The following is a 25,271-nucleotide window of genomic DNA, read 5'->3' as shown; positions in this document are numbered from 1 at the left end:
TTCTCCTCGAACCGGCCGAGTGGGATGACGGGAAAAGTAGTTTTACTGCACTACGTTCAGCCGAGAAGATCTGGTAGGTACCGCCGTCTCGACCGGACCCCACCCCCAGACACACGCACGCGGCACGCACACACACACAAGGGCTCATAGTCATAATATTGGTATGTGCAACACAGTCTCATGAAAAAACGTCTCATTTTAGACCCCCACCGGCCACCGCATAAAGACAAAATCAGACAATTGATTTGCATCGGGTCACTACTGAATGAGCACAGTGGTGCAGCCTGTGTATGTGTTGTTGTTGGGTTCCTGGTTTAGCTACACTAAAACTAAGGAGCCCAAATTAACCGACTTTGTAGACAGAGGCCCCATGTTGGATCAAATAGTAATAGATTAGGGATCTCATGGGGCTGACTCTTTGATATGTTTTAGGGGTACCGAATGATTTAACCCCTGCTCAGAGCCCCCATAAGTTCCTGTATATTAATTAATTAATTGAGGATATCTCAATGAGGCCCCATGTTGGATTATTTTAGGGGCACCCGGGCACCGAATGATTTTTAAGTAGGTTACACTTCAGGGCCTTACTTGGGCTACTGTCTTACTGTCTTTCTCAAAATGGGTGCAACACATTTGAAAACCAATCGGCCTATATAAGGTCCATAACTACCAACTACACAAATAAACTTCTAATAAAATGTTAAATCAATCAGGGTAGGCTACTCATTCTAAAACTCAGCAAAAGTTCTGCAATTTCATATTTTATTGCCTGGTAGCGGTACACTGAGTACATAATGCATGAAAGGGCACTAGGGCAGGCTTCACCCAGTGTATATATATATATATTATTTTATTTTTTTCATCAAAGTTTTTTATTGATTTTACAATAAAGCATACAAAATACACATGACTTACACAAAAGAGACAAGAAAAACAAAACAAAACTAGCAGTCCAAAAAAAAAACCCAATGGACAACACCCCTCCACATTCTGTTGTTGACAATAGTGATTATATCATCTGTAATGTATTACAAATTGTTAATGCAACCATCCTTTAATATACAAATAAAAGTAGTCCCATATTTCATGGAACTTTCCTTTGACATTGTTCCTCCTGGCAATTGAGTCTGTGATCTCTGGCGTAGCAGAGCTCTTCCAGTTTCTCAGTATCCGACTTCACCCAGTGTAAATCCAAGGCTTAGTAGACAGTGACGTAGGAGGAGGAGGAGTGTAGTTAAATTCAGAGGGGCAACTTACTACTGGTCTATTCCACTAGTGAGCATCTTATAGTCGCTCTGGATTAAGAGTGTCTGCTAAATGCCTAAATTGTAATTGTAAATTGTTATAGTTTGTGGAAAGTGAGGCCAATAAGAAGCAGCAAGCAACCAGTGTCACCCATCCATCATACACCAGGTCAGTGAATGATTGTTTAGTTGTAAGTAAGAGATGTTAGGGTTGAGGGTTGCAATAAAACAAAATGTGTTGTCCTTTGTAACTTAATATCTTCTTGTTTTTTTGTTTTTTTTTTACATATTGGACATTTATTTAGCTGATGCTCTTACCACGAGCGACCTTCCCTCCTGGTTTGTTTTGAGTTCTGTTTGTTTTAAAAACGCCATTGACAATGAAGAGAAATTAATGTTTGTTTTGTCCCTAACACAAACATTAAATCCCATTAACAATAAAGATAATTTAATGTTTGTTTTGACACAGTTTGTTTTACATCATCATTACATCACCTAATCATATACCGAATTCCCTCCTCGATGTTGTAAGATGATAAGAGCGCCCCTCACTTCACACTGGTGTGATTTTTTTAATATTTAAGGACTACAGGAATTAGTAATATTTCTGCTAGAAAGACAAAAGAGAGGTGCAGTGGCTTAGAGATAATTAAGAGTTAAGAAACAGGGTAGAATGTTAGTAAGTTTGTTGTTTGTTTGTTTGTTAGTTTGCTATGTTGTTCTGTTTGTTTCAGGCATGGACTTGGAGAGAATCATTCAGTACATTGAGAAGGGAGACCAGGACAGTGTTCAGGTGGAACTGAACAGATACAATTCCCAGGTGAATATCTGTCACTATTGGCTCTTTCCCACTACACAAACTGTATTGTGTATTTCAGGTTCTGTATTTGTTCCCATGCACTACAGCTCAGTTTCAGATAAGGTTCTCTGTACCTATATTTGGGCCCTGCTCAGGAGGCAGTACTAAACCTGAGTTCTCGGAACGTGTGACGTGTTGTAAGCTTGTAGAGCAGCGGCTTTACCCTTTTGTATAAAAATAATTCATATCTCAGTCATTTCTTTGAAGATTTCAATTATTTGTCATATCTGCCGTGTGCATTTTTTGATTACCAGGCAAACCAAAACATATTCTTTGTTCAATGCCAAAAACACAATTAAATCGTTATCGCAATCATTTTTGTGACAATTCATTGTCAACTTAAATTTGTAATAGTGACAGCCCTACTCGGAACCTAGAACTTACTTTCAAAATGTCTCAGAAATGGTCGATCGGCAAGCTCAGAAATCACCGCGATGCAACATTATGAGCTTGCAGTTATTTTTGCTATATTTTATTAGGGTTTGTTTTATGACCTACCTTGTTCTTCAGGGGTGGTTCTGGTTATAATGGAAACCAGGAGAACTTCATGGGTTCTGTAAAGTTTCTGGATTACTCTTCATAGTCAAAAAGAGCCATATTGATGACTCATACAAATTTTAACTGTGAACTGATTGGTCACCTCATAAGGGGTGTGAGGAGTGGGGGTGTGTGGCTACATTCATTCTTATCCCACACTTGGCTGAACCAGGGTTCGAACCAAGTTGTTACTTTTTTGTTTACTTTTGGAATTGGCATTACAGAAAAATGCATTTTACATTACAGTGCTTTGCTTTTCCATTCAGTCCATATTTCTATAACTGTGCATAATTATGATTATTTTCCCTGTGAAGTTCATTTACTGTAGTTTATCTGTGTGTGAACTACTGCATAAAGTTTGACTTGAGTGTTGCCTTTCTCTGACAGTATGCCGAGTGCTTCTTTTTCGATGTCGAGCAGCGGGAGAGGCGAAAGGTCAGGCGAAAAACAAAAGACTTGTTAGATTTAGCAATTTGTCCTCATGGCTGCGTCTAAAAGAGATCCATTGACCCTGAACCCTCTTGCCCTCTGTCAGCCTGGAGAACAAAGGCTCAGATTAACCTTCTAAATAGACTTAAAGCCTGCTCATCCGCCCTCCACTCATCTCCACCCTCCTCTCCCTGCTCCCTCCCTCTCATTTTCTTTTTTGTTTCTTGGTATTAATTAGCGTTCCTCCATACGTTTTACATTACAACATCTGCTCTCTTCACCACTTGTTTAAAGTAATTCATGCATTTGTTCTTATGCCTATGCATGCCTTACAACACTGTCCATGGGCTACATGACTGCAGCAACGACACCTGGAAGAGGTATGTGATCCGTGGAAAGCTCTGAGTATACGCATGCATTTTCTTCAACCACATTGTGACGCATACTCGTGCACACGCTGACACTGTCTGTCTGTCCACTACTATCACATCCTTCCACTGTGCTGTCTTCTACCACTCTGCAGGTCCACTGTAGGGATTTGTGGTTAACCATTTAAACAGTAAACTGTATGTACTTTCTTGACCAGGGTACTCTAGGGGTCTGTACTTAGTTGGCCCCCTCCTTTTTCCCTCTACACTATAGGGCTCCATTTTGCACCACCCTTATCCCTAAACTTATTTTTTACTATTTAGAAAATAAATGTAAAATAGTTCAACTAGCCAATCTACATATTGTGAGCTTGTAGATCAGCTATTTGAACTATTTTAAAAGGTTTTTTTAAATAGTAAAAAATGGCAAATAAGTTTAGGCATAAGGGTTAAGGGATATAGCCCATATCTGTTCACCGAAAATATCAGATCTACAAGCTCACAATACATTATGTGAGATTGTAGATCTTGCCTATTTTCGCCAAATGTTCACCAATACTGTATAAATAGCCCAATACATGTTTTTATTTTTTTAAAGATATTTTTTACAAGTGAAATGGGGAGAGAGATGGGGGGGGGGGGGGGGGGGTGACTCGCAGAAAAGGTTGTCGGGATCGGGGCTTGAACCAAGTTTGTCAATACATGTTGATCACTCTTAAAAGAGTTTCTCCCAATTAAGCCAAATCAATGGCACGTTTACCACATAAACATCTCTGAAGGAGTCACAATGCAAACGGAGGTCCCTCAACAGTGACCTCGGCTGTGAGCTCAACCTCAAAGTCTGGGCTGGAACGCAAATACACCAAAACCAATGTTAAGGGCTTAAGGGCCATTGGGGCCAACAACAACAATAACACTTATGTCCGATTTATACTTTGCCATAGGATGGTGTAGAACGCTGGAAATTATGGAAATAATTCACCATGTATAAATGCGTGAGGAACCAAATAGAACAGGGCGTCACTTCTCCATTGAACTCAACCGCCATGTTCTTTTCTGTCAACCTATTACTTTAAATAGTGTCCATGTCCCTGATAACGAGATCCCCAGAATAGGGGCGCTACGGCTCATAATGGTTTAAGTGGTTTGCTCAAGGGCACCTGGGTAGCAGATAGTGTTTCTCGTGAATGTTCATAACCCAGATTACCCACATTTCACAGTAGAAATGGGAGCTGTTAAATAAAAAATGTGTGTGTGTGTGTGTGTGTGTGTGTGTGTGTGTGTGTGTGTGTGTGTGTGTGTGTGTGTGTGCGTGCGCGTGTGTGTGCGCTCGCGCATGCGTGCACTCTGCAGTATCGGTGTGTTTCAAAACTGATTGCACAACTTCCCACTGAGCATTTCTTTAGTATATTAGACGTCTAAATTGCTGTCTAAAAATGGGGTAAAATAGTCTAAAAATGAACGTTTTTTAGCGGTTTAGGCATTGAAACAATGTCGTTTCAACGTCTATTTATAGACGGTCTCTATTTAGATCTTGATTACCAAGGCTATTTTTAGACTGTATACGACGTTGAAACGACTAAAAGCCGACTATTGCTCAGTGGGTTAATATGCATGTTACAAAGCTGATTGCATAATTTGATGTGACTCAGCCAGCTCACTGTGTTAATGTGACCTTGCATATATGACAAATAAGCACCAGGCTAACTCTACCAGCCATCCAGTTGTATTCAACTGTTATAACTTATGACTTGAGCCTTTTTTGATGTTGTTTCTCATGTTTGCCTTTGTTCTCCCCATCAGTAAAATCTTATTTCCGTTCTCCAGTTCAGGAAGAACAAAGTGAGGGTGTGTGTTCCCGGCTCAGACTCAGACAGCTCTGATGAGGAAGAGAAGGAGTCTGATCTCATACTTCGAAAGGTAGATTTGTGTGAATTTGAATGCAACACCTTGACTCCTTTCACTTTTTGTGTGCTTTTCACTTCTACTCACAAGGCTTCTCTTTGTGGGTTTAATCTGTTGTCGCTATTTTTCCCTCCTTAAATGTCTTCCTCATATTCTCTGTCCTGCATGCTTATCCTGTGATCATTCTACTTTGCCAGATACTGGCCGCGGCATTGCTGCAGTTCATCCATAGACGCCTGCAGCCATGTGTGCTGCGGGTGTGCCTGTGCACGCTGCGCATCCTCTCCCGAGACCGCTATGCCCTGGAGCCCCTGGTCACCGATGACTCACTCCTTACCCTGGCTCATCTGGGCGGCATCAGCTCCCACCCTGCCCCGCAGCGCCAGATAGAAGAGGATGACGAAGAGAATGGCGGCAGCTACATGGACCTGCACAATAAGACATCGAGAAATGGGCCAAGGGTTTGCGAGGTGGTCGTGGTGGATAACAAAAACCCGGCCACCGCTGGGGCAGCTAGCGGTGGTCATAGCTCTCTTGCCACGTCGACCTCAGGCAACTACAGCTGTAATCAGAGAGGTGAAGGAAGTCATGGTGGGACAGGCCTACTGTCTCGTGGGAAGAAGGATGCAAGAGAGGAAAGGAGGGAGGAGGAGGAGAAAGAAGAGGACGGGGAGGTGTGTAGAAAGGAGGCCTTGAAGGTCTTGTGCAACGTCATCTACAACAGCAACAGTGCGCAAGAGAGGGCGAGCACCCTGAGGTGAGCAGACTGAACACAGAGAAACCCCAGATTGACCAACACGCTTTGCAAAGGCAGATTGTATGTTCTTTCTGCACCTTTGTTGCCTGAGCAAAGAGAACACAGATCGTATTCACTAATTGATTCATGCAAACGAGCTTGGAAGCGCAAATACGCTACTGAGATGAGCTCTGTGCTCTGTGACAGCAAAGAGCACTTCACAGCACCAACTATGAGTCACCAGCTGCAAGGGCAAATTTAAATGAGTCTCCAAATTTGTCTGCCAGAGTGTGCTGAAAGCACCAAAACAATCCTGCCCCGAAACAATACACTACTAGTAGACACCAAAATGCCAGTGTAGTACTGTAGGTGGCATGATAGGTAAACTGCAGGGAGCTGTCCATGGTTCTGGATTGATAATAGATGGCAGGGTGTCAACTGCAGAGAGCTGTCCAAGGTGCTGGATAAATAATAGGACGCATAATAGTCAACTACAGGGAGTTTATTACATTGAGCTGGATTGATAAACTGCTAGACAGCTTTGCACTGAACAGACTGAAACTAACCTATTGGTGTACAATTCAGAGTTTGAAAATGAAATAGATGGCAGTGAGACCAACCCAGATTTTGTTGAAAAATAAATGATGGATTATAGACCTCTGTGATTTGCAACAATAATAGTTGCCATTACTGTGAGCGTTTGTGCATGCCATTTACACCACCTAAATGTTCATCTGCACAGCATTGGTTTGAAGGAGTTGCAGCCACAAGTATTGGTGGATCAGCCTACTGTAATTTAGAGCTATGAATGACCTTTTATTAATATCTATGATTTAACCTGTGTGCCGAATGGTTGAGAAAATCAATACTAAAGTGTTAGCATCCTCTCTCGCCATGTTTTCGGCGCTCTGATCCCATCCTCATCTCTCCCTCTTCACCATCTACATCAGGTGCCTTCCTGGTCTGATTCAGAAACTGAAGCTGGGGATTGAGAGCAGGGTGACATCCACTGGGCAGTTTTATGAACTGCGGCTGCTTTTCTTACTGACGGCTCTGAGGCCAGAGCTCAGACAACAACTACAGCAGGTATAAAGACAGATTAGTGCTGTCATTTCACTGCCAAGGCATTCCTTTGCTCAGATATTTAATCGATTTCCAGCAAAATAAGAATCCAGGCTATTCACCTTAATCCTATCTCCTCAAATGCTTCCGTTCTCTCCTGCCCTCCCCCTGGTTTCACAGGACAGGGGTGTGTCTATGCTGACCTCAGTCCTGGAGCAGTGCCTGGATGCGCAATGGGGAGAAGGCTACGAGGTGCTCACTGACCAAGAGGCTCCACCTCTCTCCAAGGACGTCACACAGCGTGCTATTGAAATCCTCAAAACACTCTTCACCATCACCTCCAGGGTCCACAGGCTGGAGCCAGATGAGGTGAGGCAGAACATTTTAAAGTAGAGGGGGCACATCTTTGGTTGATACAATTTACAATTTACAATTTAGGCATTTAGCAGACGCTCTTAATCCAGAGCGACTTACATTTAAGCAAGAACAAAAGCATGGGAATACATCACATAAAAGCATTTATCATGAAACATGCGTAAGCTAAGAAAGTAACAGTGGAATATCTATATAATGAAACTATACATACACATAATAAACTATACATATTCACTACTATGCTATACATATGTACTATGGCGTGCTATGACTATATACAATACAATTATAGTGCTGTCTACATAACATGCTATAAGTCTGTGTCAAATGCTATCTAAGCCAACAGAAATGCTATCTAAGGGGTTAGGGTAAGTGCTATGGGCCATGATGGAGTCTGAAAAGGTGGGTTTTCAGGCTACGGCGGAAGATTGGGAGTGATGCTGCAGTTCTGACTGCAATGGGAAGTGCATTCCACAGTTTTGGAGCCAGAAGGGAGAAGAGTTTGGGACGTGTGGAGCGTTCCAAACTCTTCTCCCTTCTGGGTCCACAGGCTGGAGCCAGATGAGGTGAGGCAGAACATTTTAAAGTAGAGGGGGCACATCTTTGGTTGATATACATGGGAGACAATGTTTTTCACATGTATTAACTTCTAAATGCCATATGCCATATTCTGTTAAAGCACACATATTCAATAACAAGATGCAGATTGGTTTTTATCTACCAATACCCCATCAAGACAATATCTGTTCCGTTTTTTATTTAAGGAAGCAAATAAAACAAGTGTACCATGTATGTGCGTGCTAGACACGCATGAGTCATACATTCTTCAGTTCATATTGCCACCTCTACTGTACTGTGTCCTCTTTGTGAGGATCACTATTACTAGAATAAAATGAACATGTTCTGTTTAGTATTTGTGAGAGAACATCTCTCTACTCCGTTCTCTCCAGGAGGAGGCAGCACAATATCGCCAGCTAGTGGCTGTCCTGCGCCATTGTCTGCAGCTGTCTTGTGAAGGAGAAGACCTCTCCGATGACTTCAAGGGGTCAGTGCACGGCACACAGCACTGTTGATAGTTGATGTAGTACACAGTCAAATCCTCAGTGTTAATCTATCTATTTGTAACTCAGAGTTGAATGACTGCATGTGTATTGGCTGGCTGCCTGCCAACAGCTGGCATATCTACCAGTAATAATTTCGTCAACTAAAACGAAAAATGTACTACCCCTTTTCACTGACGAAAACTAAATAAAAACTAAAAGCTATCCATGACTAAAACTATGACTAAACATATTGACAATTTCGTCAATAAATGAAAATGTTAGCAATTAAGGGACTAGTGGACAAGAGATCCAGTAGAACTACCGTAAGACAAGTCATTCTATGCTTGGCTGCGAGCAGGTGTCACACTCCACGCGTGTTTTGAGCTAGATTGGCTATTTTTGGCATAAGCTAACTTAGCTACGTATAAATGAGGCATTACGATGCCACCAAGTCCAAAATACATTTTAGGCTACTAAATCAACTGTAGATTTAGCACTACAGCATTTCAGATGACTAAAAGCTAAAAACTATGCAATTCTTTTTTTATTCAAAAGACCACTGATATCCAACCATAAGCTTGAGGTGATGTTTATCCATCCATCCTGCTGTCTCCTCACAGTCACACGGTCAACATGTTGTCGGTAGTGCCCCTGACGTGTCTGGATGTCCTGGTGTCTGTCCGTTTGCCCGACGGCTGCCTGGAGTGGGAAGGAGTCAACATGGACTTTGTACACACCATGCTGCTCTTTATGGAAAGACGTCTGGACAGGGTGAGTTTCTGTCTGCTGTCTGGTGGCCTGGGTGTATAGCTCTAACAGTGGTTGTCAAACTTTTAGATTTCATGCCCAGTGAATATACAGTACAAACACCTTGTGAGCATGTAGATCTGCTATTTTCAGTAAATGTTCCTCCTTCCAGGAGTTAAGTACAGCACTCAAATAAATGTACTTTGTTACTCTGCCTACCTCTTATAAAGGGTCAGAAGCTGAAAGAGAAATTGATCCCTGTGCTTAACCTGATGACTGAGAGCTGCCGTGCACACAGGGAGACGCGCCACTACCTGCGTCACCAGGTACTTCTCATCACTTCTGACCACGTCCTTTTCTAGACATAATGACATAAGACATGTCTTATCTTGATCGATGATAATTGCCTACAAATTCAAGGAGGCCGTTGCCAATGACCACAAACTCTACCTCTTTGGTACAAACCAACGGTTCGAAGAATTGCAAAATCTCTGCTATATCCCCAACTCAGGTTTGGATATAGCTAGATCTGTATTTCTGATCCTCCTTTCTCTCCACCTCCCCACCACTACACCTTTTCTACAGATCCTGCCCCCACTGCGTGACGTGGCTCTCAGACCTGAGCAGGGGGTCACGCTGAAGGCCCGCTTGGTCCGTCTGATGACCAATGTGGAGACAGAGGTCAAGCACTGTGCTGCTGAGCTGCTCTTTGTGCTCTGCAAAGAGAATGGTACGTCTGTGTACTACATAGTCTACTCTACTAATACTACCAATACTGTGTATTGCATACTGTTCCCTGCACTGCATCTGAGACCTGTTCACTACATCAATACAGTTTGCACACAGCATTCTAAGGCTTCATGCCACAGGGATCAGAAATTGGACCATAGTGGCGTGACTTCCCTGTGCAATCTGTGGCTATGGCTAGAAAGTTAGATGTCGTCGCTGTTTGGGATTTCTTTTCATAAATAAATAAATAAATATTGAATCAATGAAAGGTATTCAAAAGTGCTTCTGACAAAACCAGCTAACTCCATTGGACCCTCAAACTGTCTGCTAAAGCAGCTATCTACAGTACACCACCTATCGTGCAAGTATCTGACAATATATAAAGTCACAATACCAACTTTGATGAGGCAGTATTTCTTTATTTTATATATGGTTTTCTTTATTCCTGCAAAAATTGTGATCGGTCTGTGAATTTTGGGAGTCAGATAATTCTGATCTTGGTGGCCAGTCTAGAGTGAACCCCATATTTGTGCGGAAACTTAATATTTGGACAAAATGGTGGTGCTGTAAAAGAAAGGCTATGTTTTTGCATGGGTCTTTTTCATGGTCAATCCACACACATCTGAAATGGCAAACAGAAGTAGCCTACCATATCTCCAGGTAGCCACTATGGATATGATCGTAGACCCACAGTTACCCGAGTGCTCTGCTCCAAGGATGACTTGAGAGGCCTGCCTGTCCAGTAGGCCAGAGTGCTCGGCTAACTGTGTGTCTACTAACCCTACCTAGCCAACCAGCTGCACTGATTGGCTGTTAGGGGATTTGTTACAGGGCCTCTCACGGCATCCATGCTTGTTGATATCAGGTAGCTATGGTTATACCCGATATTGCTGCAGGCCATCCTTGACGCCATGGACTTCTTGGGCAAGGCCAGAGCCATTGAAAGAGAGTTCTGCCAATGAAGGGGCAGAAAACAGCCTGGTCACGTATAGGTTCATGTAACTCGTTTGTCATACTCTAAAGCCCAAAGACTCCAATGCATTCTGTAAACGTCCGGTTCTTCCCCAATAGAAGTCTATGTAAAAGAGCCGCCATTGGACTGTCCCCTTGAAGTGAACTGAGTTGTCGTAACTCTTTCATCTATACGACTCTGGGCAAGGCTTGTGCAAGACTCACATAAACTCCATATTTGGGCAAGACTAACATGGAATTCCATATTCGGGCATGACTGACATGATAACATAGTGATGATGCAAGTGTTAAGAGCTTAGCTTAAATGGACCTCATATATAAAATGTTCAGACTTTGTGGGCACTCAATGGTCAATAGATCGTTCATGATATTGTGGAATAAATGCTTAACTTGCAAAACAAACACATAGACCTTCTAATTAAATAATAATATAATATTCCATTGGAATAGTATATGTACATTAACAAACTGCTCCGTTTTCCGGATATCGTAAAGGCATCGAGGAATACGTACTTAAAATTAAATTCTAGCGGTGTCTTGCCCCTCAGAATGACCGACCCAGCTGTAATAAATAGGGTGGTGAGTGACATTATTCACTCTCCTGAGGACAAGCGTCTATACAGAGGCCTGGAGTTCACAAACGGATTAAAGGCTGTGCTGATCAGTGACCCAACCACGGACAAATCAGCAGCAGCACTGGATGTACACATAGGTTCCTTTTCAGACCCTACCAACATATCGGGCGTGGCACACTTTTGTGAGCACATGCTGTTCCTTGGCACCGAGAAGTACCCGAAGGAAAATGAATACAGTCAGTTCCTCAGTGAGCACGGGGGCAGCTCCAATGCCTACACCAGTGGGGAACACACCAACTACTACTTTGATGTGTCCCATGAGCACTTGCAAGGAGCCATGGATAGGTTTGCCCAGTTTTTCTTGTGCCCTCTGTTTGATGAGAGCTGTAAGGACCGGGAGGTGAACGCTGTGGACTCTGAGCATGAGAATAACTTAATGAATGATAGCTGGAGGTTGAGTCAGTTGGAGAAGGCCACTGGCAACCCTGACCACCCCTTTAGTAAATTTGGAACAGGTAACAAATTGACCCTTGACAAAAGGCCTTGTAAAGATGGCATTGACATGCGTCAGGAGCTTCTGAAATTTCACTCCACATTCTACTCCTCCAACATAATGGGACTCTGCGTGTTAGGAAGAGAGTCGCTCGACGAGTTGACCTCCATGGTGGTTGGTCTGTTTGGAAAGGTGGAGAACAAGAACGTGCCTATCCCAGAATTTCCTGAGCATCCCTTCCAGGAGGAACATCTCAGACAATTCTACAAAGTGGTGCCTATCAAAGACATCAGGATCTTGTCTGTGACCTTTCCCATCCCAGACCTGCATAAGTACTATAAATCTAGCCCAGGGCACTATTTAGGACATCTGATCGGTCACGAGGGCCCAGGAAGTCTGCTGTCTGAGCTCAAAGCCAAAGGTTGGGTGAACACACTGTTTGGAGGCCCAAACAGTGGAGCGAGAGGATTCATGTTCTTCGTCATCCAAGTGCAATTAACGGAGGAGGGGCTCTTGCACGTAGAGGACATCATCTCCCACATGTTCCAGTACATCCAGAAACTGCACACAGAGGGACCTCAAGAGTGGGTCTTTAAGGAGTGTAAGGATTTAAACAAAGTGGCCTTCAGGTTCAAGGAAAAAGAGCAGCAGCCCGACAGCTACACTTCCAAAGTGGCTGGTTTAACACACTACTACCCTCTGGAGGAGATTCTGGAGGCAGAGTATATTTTGGAGGACTTCAAACCTAATCTTATAGAGATGGTGCTGGATAAACTGAGGCCAGAGCATATCAGAGTGGCGGTGGTGTCAAAGTCTTTTGATGGGCAGACGGACAGGACTGAAGAGTGGTATGGCACACAGTACAAACAGGAGGCCATCTCTGATGAGGTCATCCAGAAATGGGCAAACACCAACCTCAACGACAAGTTCAAGTTACCTATGAAGAACGAGTTCATCCCCAATAAATTTGAAATATACCCTCTGGAGAAAGACTCCCCAGCCTTCCCCACTTTAATCAAGGACACTGCCATGAGCAAGGTGTGGTTCAAACAGGATGACAAGTTCTTCTTGCCCAAGGCTTGTTTAAACTTCTTCTTCTTCAGCCCGCTTGTGTATGTGGACCCCTTGCACTTAAACATGGCATATTTATACCTGGAGCTCCTCAAGGACTCCCTCAACGAATATGCCTATGCAGCTGAGCTAGCTGGCTTGAGCTATGGCCTCCAAAATACCTTCTATGGGATGTTTCTGTCTGTAAAGGGCTACAACGACAAGCAACACATCCTTCTGAAGAAAATAATTGAGAAGATGGCCAGTTTTGAGATCGACGAGAAGCGTTTTGACATCATCAAGGAAGCGTACATGCGCAATCTGAATAACTTCAATGCAGAGCAGCCTCACAAGCATGCCAAGTACTACCTCCACCTGCTAATGACTGATGTCGCTTGGACCAAATATGAGCTCAGAGACACTTTGGAGGATGTCACTCTCCCACGCCTCAAGGTCTTCATAGCTCAACTGTTGTCACGATTACATATCGAAGCCCTTCTCCATGGCAACATAACCAAGGTGCATGCTCTTGGCATTGTACAGATGCTGGAGAACACTCTTATTGAGCATGCTCACACCAAACCCCTCCTCCCCAGCGAGCTGAGGCGCTACAGGCAAGTGCAGGTTCCAGACGGTGGTTGGTATGTGTACCAGCAGAGGAACGATGTACACAACAACTGTGGCATTGAAATCTACTACCAGGTGGGCATGGAGACCACTCACGAGAACATGCTGCTGGAGTTATTCTGCCAGATCATCTCGGAGCCATGCTTCAATATACTGCGCACCAAAGAACAGCTGGGCTACATCGTGTTCAGCGGGCCTCGCAGGGCCAGTCAAGTCCAGGGCCTCCGCTTCATCATCCAGTCAGAGAAGGCTCCGCACTACCTGGAGAGCCGCGTGGAGGCCTTCCTGCACGCCATGGGGACGTCCATAGAGGAGATGAGCGAGGAGACTTTCCAGAAGCACGTCCAGGCTCTGGCTATCCACCGTTTGGACAAGCCCAAGATGTTGGCTGTGGAGTGCGAGACATACTGGGCAGAGATAATGTCGCAGCAGTATAATTTTGACCGAGATAACATTGAGGTGTCTTATCTGAAAACTCTGACAAAAGAAAAACTAATGTTGTTCTACAGAGAACTGCTGGCAGTTGATGCCCCCAAGAGACACAAAGTGTCGGTGCATGTTCTCTCTAGGGAGATGGATTCTTGCCCCATTGTGGGCGAGTTCCCTACCCAGAATGATGTGGACCTGGCTCCAGCCCCGTCCCTCCCGCAGCCTACTTTAGTGCAGGACGTGACCGAGTTCAAAAGGAGTCTGCCTCTCTTTCCCCTGGCAAAACATGCATAAACATCATGGATGTCAATGGGGGATGGGGAACCTCCAACAACAATGTATAGGGTTTAAGTGATTTAGGACATATGTATGTCATTAAACTTATTATAATTATTATTTTGCCTTTTAGTAAATTCAATCATTGTCTCAAGGGTTACCATACAGTTTATTTGATCTTAGCTTCTATTTCTCTCTTCTTTTTTTCTAAAAACAAATTACCTTTAATAATCAAAAAAGAAAACAAGATACAAAAAAGATTGATTCACTCAAATATCACAATTTGTTAATGACACGATTCTTAAAGTAGATTTTAAAGTTCTTAGGCCTACTACTAGACACCTATAAGATTTGCGTGCCTAACAACAGAAAATTGGTAGGCATCTTTGCAGACAGTACATCCATGAGTGCATTTGCTATTGTATGCCCACAACTTGCTGCTTGAAAAGCACCAAAGTTGTCTACCCTCATACACATGCTGCAAACTGTAACCAATTCAGACCACTCCCTGCATTTTTATTGCAATGCAATGCTCATCTGACACCTGACAAGTTGCCTTTTAGCTTTTACTAAAATAATCATCACTGTGAAGTCTAGCAAAATGCAATTCAATCCACTGCCCCAAATGTTCAGCCCAGAGTATAACATATTTTTAAGTGCCAAAGTTCAAACTTTGACATTTATGTTTTCTAGGCGACAAGTAACAGCCATATCTTTAAAGACCCAGCTATTGCTTGAGAAATGTTACATACCGGTATTACATTTTCTTATTTTGCAAAAGTGCAACAAAGTAAGTAATCTGTTCTTTAGTTTTATTAGTATTACTAGAAGAGAAGCTCTAGCGCACAAAAGGGGGAAAAAAGTGTAATGCTGAAACCTGTGGCCTGTAGAATGATGTTACCATAGGCCTGTAGAATGATGTTACCATAGGCCTGTAGAATGATGTTACCATAGGCCTGTAGAATGATGTTACCATAGGTGTGAAACCTGTGGCCTGTAGAATGATGTTACCATAGGTGTGAAACCTGTGGCCTGTAGAATGATGTTACCATAGGCCTGTAGAATGATGTTACCATAGGTGTGCGTCGCTGTTTGATGACGTTGAGTAGAGTGGTCCTAATGGGAAAAAGTGGTGGCTGAATAATGTGTTTTATATTAACTGTACAATGAAGAGAAGTGATGAAGAGTCTGTGGCAAATTTGTTGGCAGGTGGAGTTCTGGGTGTTGCACTCTGAAAATAGCAGATCTACAAGCCCACAACATATCATGCTGTGATGCATTGTGAGCTTGTAGATCAGCCATTTTCAGCATGCAACCTGTGTAAAATCAGGCATTACGACACCATCAAGGCCTGCCAAAATAAAAATAATTAAACTAAAACTAGACTAAAGATAAAACATTTCAGATAACTAAAATATGACATTTGCTGTCAAAATCTACACTGGTGCCGCCCCATAATCTGTTTTGTCCTGCTCATGATGTCATCTAATCGTCTAATAATAACATTTGTGTCGCCGCAGTGAGACGCTTCATCAAATACACGGGCTACGGCAACGCTGCAGGCTTGCTGGCTGCTCGGGGCCTTCTGGCCGGTGGCAGCAGGGTGGCCGCCCTCAATCAGTACTCCAGTGACTCCGACTCGGACACAGAGGAGTACCGCGAGGCCAAGGACAGGATCAACATGGTGACAGGGCGTGTGGAGGAGCAGCATCCTGACCCCATGGAGGGCATGACGGATGAAGAGAAGGAGCTCGAGGCGCGAAACCTCATTGACATGTTCAGCAGGCTCTCCAGGTGTGCATGTTGTGTTTTCTTAAGGTGCGAACTTTCCAAAAGGGTTAGACATAGATTTAAGATTAGGGTATGGGTAAAGGCCCACGCATACCATGCATACTCGTTTTACGTGATAAACTATAGGCTACCATGCACTATGTCTAACCGGGGAACTCCCCCTGACAAGTGAAAAGAAGCGGCTTGGCCTCGGCATGCACTGAAGGAAGCATGAGGTCAGCCCATTGCTCTCCCCAGGTTGGCAAAGGAAGTGTAGCGCCCGGGATTACATTAGACAATTTTGACACTTCACAAAAATCGTGGGATGAAATAAATATATATATATATCGTGGTCCCTGGCACAAAAGCCTGGCACTGACTCATCCAGTGGTCACAGTGTCGCACAGACACACTCGCAGAACTCCATTCAAATCCATTCATTGTCAGTCCTTTTCTTTCTCTCCTTGCTATAGCAACAGCAACATTCAGTCGGTGGTGATGACGGGCGACGGGAGGCTAGCGCCCTTATGTGGCCAGATGAGAGACTGCACCGTGCAACAAGAGGAAGAGGAGGTGGAGGAGGAGGAAGACGAGGAGTGGTGGGAGAGCGTGGGGGACATGGATAAGTAGTATGGGAGGGAGGTGAAGAGGGCTAAATATGTGGGGAGGGTCTGAGGAGGAGGGGAGAGGAGAGAAGAAAGAGGACACCTTGTATGTCCAAATATATATAAAATAGTGAAAATAGCTACAAACATGTGTTGTGAGCTTGTAGATCTGCTATTTATTACTTTTGTGCGACACTTGTAAAATAAAAAAATAATTAATATGGAGATACAAGGTTTCTGCCTGACAGCAACGAATAGATGAAAGGTAAAAAGCGAGGCGGAAACCTGAAAGTGAGTCAGACAGACGGCATGCAGAGCACCAGCCAACAAACACTCCAAGAGTGTATGTCCTTGTAAGATCTGTGTTGCACACCGAAAATAGCCAATCTAAAAGCTCACAAGCTTGTAGATCGGCTATTTTCGGCACGTAACAGAGAGAGAAAGACAGTGTGGATGGTTGGTCATTTATATCCATTCTTACCCATATACTACGCTTTATTATTTTGTCGCTACGCCTTTAACTAGGCATGTAACCATTCACTCAACCCATGATACGATTCAAATCGAATCATTTCTCTTTACACAAATCCAGTATTTTCTTTCTCTTTTATTTTCTCTCTTATCCTCTTTTTTAATCAATTATCTTACAAATATCCTGTATTTTCTTCTGTTTTTTTACGCACTCTGCTGTTTGCATCACGATTACAATTGTGTTTTAATTGCACCAGTTTGAATCCATTTTAATCATTTTATGATATATTGTTACATGCCTACCTTTAACCTCTGTTAAGCATAAACTGTATAGGAGCCTGGAGCTGCCTCACCACACACATAGTGTAGGGTCTAAATAGCCTACTTATATACTCCCTATTCCTATTCCAAATGGCCGCTGGTAATGGGTCTGTAACTCTGAGTTTTGTACACTTTCACAGGTTAAATAAACAGAGGATTTTACAGTGTAGATAAAAACTAAAATAAATGATCAAATAGGGTTCAGAGAGGCCTAATGCATACGAAACAGGGCGGTCCTTGATGTTCACATGGTTGAGAATGAGTTTTAAAGCAAAGCCCTCAGCAACAAGGCACTCTGCACCACAGTAGAAAGTAAGAGGCAGCCAGCAACAGGGAGGAAAAAGGGGGAGAAGAATGGGCACAGGTTGTACTATTTTCCTGCTCACCATGGCAACCGTAACATTTCTCCCCTACTCTTTATTTTCCAGAGAACCCGCCTGCTTCTATAAGCATGAATAAATACCACCACTTACCTTTAAGTGTACGTTGTGATTGCTTCAAGGAGGGGTGTGTGTGTGTGTGTGTGTGTGTGTGTGTGTCTGTGTCTGTGTGTGTATGAGAGAGTGTGTGTGTGTGTATGTGTGTGTGTCTCTACATTCTCTGATCCTTTATTTCTTTGCTCTTGAAAAAAGTCCATCATGTTTTCATGAAAGGCTCTTAGATTTGTCCTCCACTTCTTTGTGTGGTGTCTGACTGCATTTATTAAATGACATTTGAAAACATTGGGGGGCAGGGGAGGGGGGCAAGGGTCTGAGCTTATTTGTACAAATTAACCTTCAAAAGGAGCTAAAATAGATCTTTAAAGGATCGTAAGATAAATTGTATAAATACCTGATGATTCTCATTGGAAGAAAAGGATTTTGAATTTCAGGTAGACAAGACTTCTGTAGAACGCAGCATTAGAATGAAACCTTATGCTTATACCCATGTGTTGATGTCACTGAGATGGAATGTGCTTCGTCATCCACAGACACACTTTGACTCAAGCCTAATTTATACTCTGTCGCACAATGGTGTTGCACGCCTAACTTAAACCAGCAGACCTTTTAGGCAGTGTGGTGGTCTGGTGGTGAAAATAGGCTTCCTTGGAGCACAACTGGCTTTATAGTCCACAGCCTGGCCACAGGAGCCAATCACTAGCTAGTTCCAGGGTGCCAACCACTCCCATTCAGACACCACTCAGTCACCACTCAGTGGCACTCACACCAGCTGCTAGTCAATCTCTATCAGTATCACGCACCGACGCACGTCACGCACGCACGCACGCACACACGCACACACACACGCACACACACACACACACACACACACACACACACACACACACACACACACACACACACACACACCTAAGGTCAGTCAGTGTCATGGTCAGTATCATGTCAGTATGTCAAATCTGTATAAAAGCATAGATTGCTTAAATATGTTTTTGATTAAATAATTACAATCAATGAAGTCTGTTTTGCTCTCTTGTAAAATTCAGAAAATATCACGTACGCCCTTTGTGCTCCAAGCCCACAATATACTTGAGTAAATACTCAAGTATTAAAAGTACAAATTACAAAGTACTTTAGATGTTGAAATGTAGACCTCATCTGAAAAGGTGGGGGTCTGGGGATCCCCAGGGGTCCTTTGGAAGGGTTCCAGGGGGTCCTCAGCAAAAGTAGTTAACATATAGCCTCACAATAATTTTAACTACTTTATCTTACTTGTATCTGCTATTTTTGAAATGTTTTGAATGTTTTTTTTCTTTTTCTTTCTCCTCTGGGGGCCCTTGGCACAAAAGCTTTTCAGATGGGAGTCCCCACCCAAATACCACAGGGGTCCTTGACATGAAACAACGTGATCAGAACCACTGATTTAAACACAGTAAATGCACCTAGTTACTGTCCGCTACTCCTTGTAGGTCTGCTATTTGTGACATGCCACACTGTTGCGCGATGAAGTGGGAATGAATCAGCCAGGCTTCAATAAGATAGCTTCTTCTTCTTCTTCCATCTGCTGGATGGAATTCAGCTTTGCTTTATTCTCTCAGCTGGCTTTTGTCCCTGAGGCAATAAAAATGATTCATTCATTTCACGATTTGAATTATTATTATTATTATTATTGCTCTGAATGGATTTCACGAGCCGATGGAATTGTGACATTTTCCATGAAACATTAATACTGCACTGCGTTCTGGGATAGGGATAGAGCTGTAAATAACAGTATAGCTGTTGCAGTAATGAGTTTCTATCCACCTGCATAGAATAAGCCGGTTGCAATTCATAATAGTCATATTCATTCAGTTGTTATGTAATATTTATAGCATTTTTGGCATACCACAATGAGACTTCTGACTGAGGTTTCAAAATAAAAGTAATTTCTCCATTTCAAACCTTATATAATTTCAGCACTGTGACTCAGCAAGCTTTAATTTTGCATCCCATTATATATCTATTTTTGAGTGGTGCAACCACTCCAAGGAACAGCAATATCCATCCGTCCCTTAGAGTATGTCCTCACCTATGTGACTATGAGTAACAGTAGGGGCAAAAGTGGTGCTGTTGTGCCAGAAACAGAGAGTGAGATAGTGTTGCACTGTTGCCTGCTAATTACACAGAGAGAGAGAGGCTTTGATTTTTTCTTATAGATTGTAATTTTGATGATAGCCACTCACAAAATCATAGCCACTACGTCTGGAACATATGGGCCTACTATTTATTTTGCGAGAGTTGGCTTTCTTCTTTTTTATATATATATATTTTTATAGCACGATTTTGTAACCCATTTTTCACCCCTGTGTCAATCATCTAATGTGAGCCTGGGCTCTACACACCCTCCACCAACCTAGTCCCCATATATGGGGAACAAGGGGAGAGCAACGGACTTGAACTCATGCTTCCTTCATGCCTGAGTGTCCAAGTTGCTCCTTTACACCTGACAGGGGGTTTCCCTGGTTGGACGTAGCGCGTGGAAGTAACACGTTATTCCAACCAGTTCCTTTCCCCTCCATCAGGCGCCCCGGCTGGCCAGAGGGAGGCAGTTTAGTGACCAGGATTACTGCATGTTTTTTGTGAGGGTACCTACCCTAGAGAGTTGGCTTTCTATACCCTTTGCACAGGAGGGCACTAGAGGTATTTGTTTAGCCCTAAATCATGTTGAAAATATCTACAAGCTCCAAGCGTTCTCTCATCCCATCGAATGTCTTTGCATCTGCAAATTAAAAACACAGCAATGACATACACCGGTGTTGTTTTTTCATCATCGCGTTCGTCATTTTAACATTTTTATTTCCTTTTGTCAAATACAGGAAGTTCATGTACAGAAGAGGAACTGGGAATTAGAGATTGAAGTAGCTGTACATTATTTACAAACAAAAAAACAAAACAAAAAGAAATCTCTGCAGGAGTTTCCTCACATAGAGGCCAAGCTCCCAAATAATAATAATAATAATTATCATAATCAACAACAAACAGATAAAAAAGGACAAACAAGTAAACACTGACTTTTGTATGCGTTTGACACCTTTTGCCTGCCACACTTTCTTTCAGAAAAAGACAGGTGTGTGTTTTTTTCTTTTCAGGCTTAAAATGCTCTTTCTTTCTCATTGTCTTTTGAAGAATTAATAGAAAGAACACACTTAGTTTAGCTTTAAATACATTTCCCCTCAATCTTTTTCTTATTAAAGCAGACAGAAATAAGGGAACATTACATAGTTTTTTCAAACCCGCCTTCCCTTGACTTCAACACTTTCTTTCTTTTTCTGCACCTGTTGGAAGTCTACATAAGCAAAGGATTGCAGGTGGGCCATTTCATGTAATACCCCCAATAAAACGTTATTCCAAAATAATGACAGCAAACAGTCCCAGCAGGGAAGGTACTTTTTTTTTTTTTTTTTTCAAAAATGTCCTGGTATAAATTATACAAACCCATTATTATCAATACATATTTATAGTGTTTAAATGTGTGTGTGATATGTGTGATACACGTCTGTCTGTTTGTGTGTGTGTGTGTGTGTGTGTGTGTGTGTGTGTGTGTGTGTGTGTGTGTGTGTGTGTGTGTGTGTGTGTGTGTGTGTGTTTGTGTGTGTGTGTGTGTGTGTGTGTGTGTGTGTGTGAGAGTGTGTGTGTTTGAGTGTGCGTGTGCATGTATGCATGTCCACGTATGCAGATCTCGAGAAAAATCTCTTGTAGTGCCGACGAATTCTCCATCGTCCTCTCCTGCTCCCGATAAGGTAAAGACTAGACGCCATCACCCTTTAAACATTCACAAAGATCACTGCTCCACGCTCCTCCCATATTTCTATTCAACCACTTAAACCCTCCATACTTGGTAAACTAATACTTAGTTGACTGGGGTCAGGGCTGTACTTTAACCACTTAAACCCTCCATACTTGGTAAACTAATACTTAGTTGACTGGGGTCAGGGCTGTACTTTAACCACTTAAACCCTCTATACTTGGTAAACTAATACTTAGTGGACTGGGGTCAGGGCTGTACTTTAACCACTTAAACCCTCTATACTTGGTAAACTAATACTTAGTTGACTGGGGTCAGGGCTGTACTTTAACCACTTAAACCCTCTATACTTGGTAAACTAATACTTAGTGGACTGGGGTCAGGGCTGTACTTTAACCACTTAAACCCTCTATACTTGGTAAACTAATACTTAGTGGACTGGGGTCAGGGCTGTACTTTAACCACTTAAACCCTCTATACTTGGTAAACTAATACTTAGTTGACTGGGGTCAGGGCTGTACTTGGTCCACTCTTTTCCCCCTTCTACACCATTATCTCCTCGCCAGAAATAGCCGATCTATACAAGCTCACAACGCGTCGCAAGATCAGCTACATTCTGCAAATGTTCCCCGCAGAATAGGGATGCTCGGGTTCAAGTGGTTAAATCAAGAGGTACTTCAAAGGGAAAATTAATAAAACAAATTCATATCGTGATTCCATTTTTAAGTTAAAACGATTGTTTTTCCAAAACAAAAACAAACAAACCAAAAAAAAAGGGCATGGAATTAAGTTGAGGTCCAAACCACATCCTGTGCAGTTTGGTTGCAGTTGGACATCTTGGTTTCCCGAATACTGTTTCTAGAGGCCTCTCTCTCCCAAACACTGTTTGAATATCCGTGTTTAGCGGTCTCGTCATCATCAACATCATCATCTCTGTCCGTCATCCCCCACCCCAGGGGTGTCCCCGTCCCTCAGGCCTTGGCGCTCAGAGTGAGCAGCTCGATGAAGGAGTTGAAGAGGGTCTCCAGCCAGCCCTGGTTGGCCATGCACTGCTGGACCACCTCTTCCTGGCCAGGGTCCTCCGCTGCCTGTTCGATGCTGTCCGTCTGTCAACAGACCACCACACACAGTAAAATGTCCATTTAACTCTGCGCAAATAAACCGCGTAATAATACATAAGTCGGTCACAACTCGGTAGCATTTAACTTATACTGCACAGTGCAAGCAGAAAACACGGCTGAAGCTTTACGACACGTGAATCAGTGTATTCATGTGTCCGCCCTATCTGGGCATTATGCCGTCGGACACCTCCAGTTCTTATAAGGGCATATCTGTGTGCCAGCCATAGCCTATAGTTATTGTCCAGTCAGGTACTGGGGCAAAAATATACAGAAAGAGAGAATTGAGTAGGAATTTAGAGAAAGAATGCCCTGTGATGCAGAAGATTAGACTGAAGTCATTGGGAGAGCCAATTTCATGTAAAACAGAAACCTCAATTATTCAAGGCATTTGGAAGAGGAAAATGGGAGTGAAAAAAAGGAAAAGTGCCTGTTAATAATGGTTAAATGAAAATGAGATACACCAAAGATGCACACAAACAGGCACACAAACACAAACAGGCACTCATGTGCGCACGAGCGCACAAACACGCGTGCGCACACGCACGCATGCATGCACGCACGCACGCACGCATGCGCGCACACAGCCACGCTCGCACGCACACACGCACACACACACACACACACACACACACACACACACACACACACACACACACACACACACACACAATCTGCATTTGAAATGCTTTTAGTCATACTTACAAGTATGTAAATGAGAGTAATTATGCACTTCCATTCTGTGGTCAGTTCAGAAGTCTGAGGTTTGGCTGTTAAGTAATTATACTTCATAGCACATGTCATGTTGCTCAATAACAACTCAGTTTAAAAAATAAATGTTTTTCTGTCGAGCAAACATCTCGCTCTATTGGATTCAAATTGCAAAACAGTTATTAGTCATAATATGACTATTACACAGTGTGTGTCTGTGACACACGCACGCACGCACACGCACAAACACACACACACACACACACACACACACACACACACACACACACACACACACACACACACACACATCCTTTTTAGACATGTTCAGCCTAAGTTAGTATGAGGCAATTCATAATTTACAGAGAGTATCGAATAAAATATTGAATTGAATAAATGTTTATGTAAATGCAGACAAAGCGATCCTGCAGAGGTCTGCTACTTCTACAATGGGAAATGTTAATACAAACATTTATATAGGCCTATATATATTCTTTTTAGACACACTTTCAAGAGAATGGAGCTTTGACGAGGAGGGAGGCAGCAAGGACAAGCAGAGGAACAAAGGGACCTTCTGAGCACAGGGGTCACCAACATGTCCGACAAATGTGTCCGTGGCAAAGACTTGGTCTTGTCCGTGGCAATTTTTTGATTTTCTGTTTTACAGTTACCATTATTATAATGTTCTTATTTTCATCGTAACACCCACTTACTGAATGTCAAGTCTCCAGGTTTTCTTCAGTTATTTACTATGACTCTATGGTACATTAGGAGTCCAACTAGTACTAGTGGTTCTCAAATGTTTTATTTGAGAACCATTTGGTTCCATTTGAACACTCTCAGAGTTACAGACCTGTTATGGTCATTCAGGGCTACCTATTTATGTGTTTCTGGTAATATTATTGTCCACTCATTTTGTATGTCCGTGGCGAAAATGGATTGTTGACAAAAATGTCCACCACAAGCCAACATGGCGATGATCCCTGTCTGAGCGCGATCAGAGCGACTGGCCTTACCTCCTTCTTGCAGTGCAGGAACGTGTGATATTTGTAGTGGTGGAGGGAATGGTAGAGACTGTACACCCGGCACGTCTCCGTCGTCAGCTTCAGGTCCTGAAGATCACCGCGGGACCAGGAGGAACATAAAAAGGCGTGATTTTTAGTCATGTTCAGTCTTACACTTGAAGAGCACAAGAGACAACAGAGCATTTCTAAAATGTAGTATACAGGCCGATTCTATAAATATAAATACATTTGAGTTAAAAACATTTGCTTTAAAATAATATATTCAAAGATTTGGACCCATTTTCACAAATTTTCAAAAATAGCAGATCTACAACGTTGTAGCATGGCACGAAGTGACGTGCTATGAGCTTTTATATATTGTATTATGTAAAAAGCGCTGTTTTGACCAGAAATGCTGCCTGGGATTTGGCTACTAAAGCGACTGAAAGCGTGACACCTGTGCACACACACGCGTGCACTAATGAAGATGGCGCAGCCCAGGGTCTAAGCTAACAACAGATAGCCATCCGAAGCTAATGTGAGTAGCCTTTCCACTAGATCGAATCAAACACATTTATACAACTGAATAAACGT

The 25,271-nt window shown here is 42.8% G+C and overlaps 3 protein-coding genes across 3 annotated transcripts in view; 2 read left to right on the top strand and 1 right to left on the bottom strand.

Annotated features, from left to right (window-relative positions):
* Nucleotides 1–1,980: 1,980 nt before the first annotated feature.
* LOC310868505 (chaperone Ric-8A) lies at nt 1,981–19,580 on the top strand (the record flags this gene model as incomplete). The annotated part of the gene is made up of 12 exons (XM_083778960.1): nt 1,981–2,064; nt 5,265–5,357; nt 5,540–6,099; nt 7,029–7,164; nt 7,321–7,509; nt 8,466–8,560; nt 9,179–9,329; nt 9,536–9,631; nt 9,891–10,035; nt 15,977–16,250; nt 16,700–16,825; nt 19,410–19,580. The coding sequence occupies 12 exons, from the start codon at nt 1,981–1,983 to the stop codon at nt 19,480–19,482; spliced, it is 2,022 nt and encodes a 673-aa protein (XP_083635086.1). The 3' UTR covers nt 19,483–19,580.
* LOC310869549 (insulin-degrading enzyme-like) lies at nt 11,556–14,474 on the top strand (the record flags this gene model as incomplete). The annotated part of the gene is made up of 2 exons (XM_083780363.1): nt 11,556–12,096; nt 12,214–14,474. 2 exons carry the CDS (start codon nt 11,556–11,558, stop codon nt 14,472–14,474), a joined length of 2,802 nt encoding a protein of 933 aa, XP_083636489.1.
* A 1,308-nt stretch (nt 19,581–20,888) lies between the features above and the next one.
* prr12b (proline rich 12b) overlaps nt 20,889–25,271 on the bottom strand; it is a 35,223-nt gene continuing 30,840 nt past the window's right edge. The window contains exons 16-17 of the mRNA XM_083780171.1: nt 24,690–24,785; nt 20,889–22,950 (exon numbers count right to left, since the gene is read on the bottom strand). Coding sequence (XP_083636297.1) covers nt 22,816–22,950; nt 24,690–24,785 — 231 coding nt within the window. The 3' untranslated portion in view covers nt 20,889–22,815. The remainder of the gene's footprint in view (nt 22,951–24,689; nt 24,786–25,271) is intronic.

This window comes from Protomyctophum parallelum (assembly GCF_964188405.1).
Source record: "Protomyctophum parallelum genome assembly, chromosome: 13".
Classification (NCBI taxonomy): Eukaryota; Metazoa; Chordata; class Actinopteri; order Myctophiformes; family Myctophidae; genus Protomyctophum; species Protomyctophum parallelum.
This window is presented reverse-complemented; position numbering and strand designations above follow the sequence as displayed.